General features: G+C 46.0%; 1 protein-coding gene across 1 annotated transcript in view; it reads right to left on the bottom strand.

The window, feature by feature from the left end:
- Window positions 1-202: 202 nt before the first annotated feature.
- HIGD1B (HIG1 hypoxia inducible domain family member 1B) overlaps window positions 203-4,425 on the bottom strand; it is a 36,877-nt gene continuing 32,654 nt past the window's right edge. The window contains exon 4 of the mRNA XM_077252610.1: window positions 203-549. Within this exon, the coding sequence (XP_077108725.1) occupies window positions 476-549 (74 nt within the window). The 3' untranslated portion in view covers window positions 203-475. The remainder of the gene's footprint in view (window positions 550-4,425) is intronic.

Raw genomic sequence — 4,425 nt, 5'->3', positions numbered from 1 at the left:
CTATATTTTCTGTTCCTTTGTTAATTAGTCCTTTTTGGTCATGTCTGGTGCCGTTGCTCAGCATCTACCCCCTCTGGCCTTGGTGCCATATAGAACAAGAACACTATATATGAGCGCTGTAAGGGAATTACCTGTAATAATGATGTCACAAGTTGGGTAGTTGAAAAGGAAATTTGGCAATAATCACAACTTTTCCGTTTATGTACAGAAATTCTATTTTTCTTTTTATTACATGTTTTGATACAATCATTCTGCATCTATTACGGCAGACCCAGTCTTATTATTTTGTTGTTCTGCTTGGTCAGCAATTTTTCTGGGGCAGGAGCTATAGGTCCTGTGTCATTACAGATAAGTTGTATATGGGATAACAAGTGGTGGCGCACAATACACATCATAATCTAGATGATAAGCTTTAAGGAAAAATATAGGTAGGTGTAAATCAGTCTGATTACTTTGCTTCTTGGTAGACTATCTTTCATTTTGCTTTTACAGCTTCTTTTTCGGTTGCCTTTTTCTCCCTGTATTCCTTGTACATGGCGTATGTAGTTCCTGCAGAAATAAAGAAAAAAGTTAAATGCATAAGTTGAACTTATCACAATGTAAGATGTGTTATTACCACTCTATTTGATGACTAAACAATAATGGTGTCCCAAAAAGAAAGGGCTTTTAGCAATCTACCATTTCACTTACAGATGCCATAATGCCCCTACAGCAGTATTGTGCCAAACTGAATTTAACCCCTTCCCGACCCATGATGCCACGTAGGCGTCATGAAAACCTGTGCCAATCCGACCCATGACGCCTATGTGGCGTCATGGAATGATCGCGTCCCTGCAGAGCGGGTGAAAGGGTTAACTCAAATTTCACCCGATCTGCAGGGACAGGGGGAGTGGTACTTCAGCCCAGGGGGGGTGGCTTCACCCCCCCCCCCCCCCCCCCCGTGGCTACGATCGCTCTGATTGGCTGTTGAAAGTGAAACTGCCAATCAGAGCGATTTGTAATATTTCACCTAAAAAACTGGTGAAATATTACAATCCAGCCATGGCCGATGCTGCAATATCATCGGCCATGGCTGGAAACACTGAACACTGATGTGACCCCCCCCCCCCCCCACCCCACCGATCGCCCCCCTAAGCCACCGATCTGTGGTCCGCTCCCCTCCGTCTTGTGCTCCGCTCCCCCGTCCTCCTGTCCGCTCCCCCCGTGCTCCTATGCCACCCCCCCGTGCTCCGACGCCCCCCCCCCCCGTGCCCCAAACTCCACCCCCTTATACTTACCGAGGCTCCCGGTGTCCATCCGTCTTCTCCATGGGCGCCGCCATCTTCCAAAATGGCGGGCGCATGCACAGTGCGTCCGCCGAATCTGCCGGCCGGCAGATTCGTTCCAGGTATATTTTGATCACTGAGATAGGTTATATCACAGTGATCAAAATAAAAAAAATAGTAAATGACCCCCCCCCCCCCCCCCTATATCACCCCCATAGGTAGGGACAATAATAAAAAAAAGAAAATATATTTTTTTCTTTTTCCACTAGGGTTAGGGTTAGAACTAGGGGTAGGGTTAGGGGTAGGGTTAGGGTTAGGGCATGGGCACACAGTGCGGATTTGGCTGCGGATCCGCAGCGGATTGGCCGCGGATCCGCAGCGGATTGGCCGCTGCGAATTCGTAGCAGTTTTCCATCAGGTTTACAGTACCATGTACACCTATGGAAAACCAAATCCGCTGTGCCCATGGTGCGGAAAATTCCGTGCGGAAACTCTGCGTTGTATTTTCCGCAGCATGTCAATTCTTTGTGCGGATTCCGCAGCGTTTTACACCTGTTCCTCAATAGGAATCCGCAGGTGAAATCCGCACAAAAAAACACTGGAAATCCGCAGGTAAAACGCAGTGCCTTTTACCTGCAGATTTTTCAAAAATAGGGTTTTTGAAACCCTTAGGGTTAGGGTTGGAATTAGGGCTAGGGTTGGAAATAGGGTTAAGATTAGGCTTGTGGTTAGGGTTACGGATAGGGTTAGGAGTGTGTTGGGGTTACAGTTGTGGTTAGGGTTGGGATTAGGGTTGGGATTAGGGTTAGGGTTGGGATTAGGGTTAGGGTTGGGATTAGGGTTACGGGTGTGTTGGGGTTAGGGTTGTGGTTAGGGTTGTGATTAGGGTTATGGCTACAGTTGGGATTAGGGTTAGGGGTGTGTTGGGGTTAGTGTTGAAGTTAGAATTGAGGGGTTTCCACTGTTTGGGCACATCAGGGGTCTCCAAACGCAACATGGCACCACCATTGATTCCAGCCAATCTTGCGTTCAAAAAGTCAAATGGTGCTCCCTCCCTTCCAAGCCCCGACGTGCGCCCAAACAGTGGTTTACCCCCACATATGGGGTACCAGCGTACTCAGGACAAACTGGGGAACAACTGTTGGGGTCCAATTTCCCCTGTTACCCTTGCAAAAATAAAAAATTACTTGCTAAAACATAATTTTTGAGGAAAGAACAATTATTTTTTATTTTCACGGCTCTGCGTTATAAACTTCTGTGAAGCACTTGGGGGTTGAACGTGCTCACCACACATCTAGATAAGTTCCTTGGGGGGTCTAGTTTCCAAAATGGGGTCACTTGTGGGGAGTTTCTACTGTTTAGGCACATCAGGGGCTCTGCAAATGCAACGTGACGCCCGCAGACCATTCCATCAAAGTCTGCATTTCAAATGTCACTACTTCCCTTCCGAGCCCTGACGTGCGCCCAAACAGTGGTTTACCCCCACATATGGGGTATCAGCGTACTCACAACAAAACTGGACAACAACTTTTGGGGTCCAATTTCTCCTGTTACCCTTGTGAAAATAAAAAATTACTTGCTAAAATATCTTTTTTGAGGAAAGAAAAATGATTTTTTTATTTTCACAGCTCTGCGTTGTAAACTTCTGTGAAGCACTTGGGGGTTGAACGTGCTCACCACACATCTAGATAAGTTCTTTGGGGGGTCTAGTTTCCAAAATGGGGTCATTTGTGGGGGGTTTCTACTTTTTAGGCATATCAGGGGCTCTGCAAACGTAACATGATGCCCGCAGACCATTCCATCAAAGTCTGCATTCCAAAACGTCACTACTTCCCTTCCGAGCCCCGGCATGTGCCCAAACAGTGGTTTACCCCCACATATGGGGTATCAGCATACTCAGGAGAAACTGGTCAACAACTTTTGGGGTCAAATTTCTCCTGTTACCCTTGGGAAAATAAAAAAATTCTGGGCTAAAAAAATATTTTTGAGGAAAGGAAACACATTTATTATTTTCACGGCTCTGCGTTATAAACTTCTGTGAAGCACTTGGGGGTTCAAAGTGCTCACCACACATCTAGATAAGTTCTCTTGGGGGTCTAGTTTCCAAAATGGGGTCTCTTGTGGGGAGTTCCTACTGTTTAGGCACATCAGGGGCTCTGCAAATGCAACCTGACGCCCGCAGAGCATTCCATCAAAGTCTGCATTTCAAAACGTCACTACTTCCCTTCCGAACCCCGACGTGTGCCAAAACAGTGGTTTACCCCCACATATGGGTTATCAACGTACTCAGGAGAAACTGGACAACAACTTTTGGGGTCCAATTTCTCCTGTTACCCTTGGGAAAATAAAAAATTGTGGGCTAAAAAATCATTTTTGAGAAAAGAAAAATTATTTTTTATTTTCATGGCTCTGCGTTATAAACTTCTGTGAAGCACTTGGGGGTTCAAAGTGCTCACCACACATCTAGATTAGTTCCTTGGGAGGTCTAGTTTCCAAAATGGGGTCACTTGTGGGGGAGCTCCAATGTTTAGGCACACAGGGGCTCTCCAAACGCGACATGGTGTCCGCTAATGATTGGAGCTAATTTTCCATTCAAAAAGCCAAATGGCGTGCCTTCCCTTCCGAGCCCTGCCGTGCGCCCAAACAGTGGTTTACCCCCACATATGGGGTATCATCGTACTCAGGACAAACTGGACAACAACATTTGGGGTCCAATTTCTCCTATTACCCTTGGGAAAATAAAAAATTCCGGGCCAAAAATCATTTTTGAGGAAAGAAAAATTATTTTTTTATTTTCACGGCTCTGCGTTATAAACTTCTGTGAAGCACCTGGGGGTTTTAAGTGCTCACTATGCATCTAGATAAGTTCCTTGGGGGGTCTAGTTTCCAAAATGGGGTCACTTGTAGGGGAGCTCCAATGTTTAGGCACACAGGGGCTCTCCAAACGCGACATGGTGTCCGCTAACGATTGGAGCTAATTTTCCATTCAAAAAGTCAAATGGCGCGCCTCCCCTTCCGAGCCTTACCATGTGCCCAAACAGTGGTTTACCCCCACATGTGAGGTATCGGTGTACTCAGGAGAAATTGTCCAACAAATTTTAGGATCCATTTTATCCTGTTGCCCATGTGAAAATGAAAAAATTGAGGCTAAAATAATTTT

This window comes from Ranitomeya variabilis, chromosome 4 (assembly GCF_051348905.1).
Source record: "Ranitomeya variabilis isolate aRanVar5 chromosome 4, aRanVar5.hap1, whole genome shotgun sequence".
Classification (NCBI taxonomy): Eukaryota; Metazoa; Chordata; class Amphibia; order Anura; family Dendrobatidae; genus Ranitomeya; species Ranitomeya variabilis.
The sequence above is the reverse complement of the archived record's forward strand: the minus strand, read 5'-3'. Positions and strand labels throughout refer to the sequence as shown.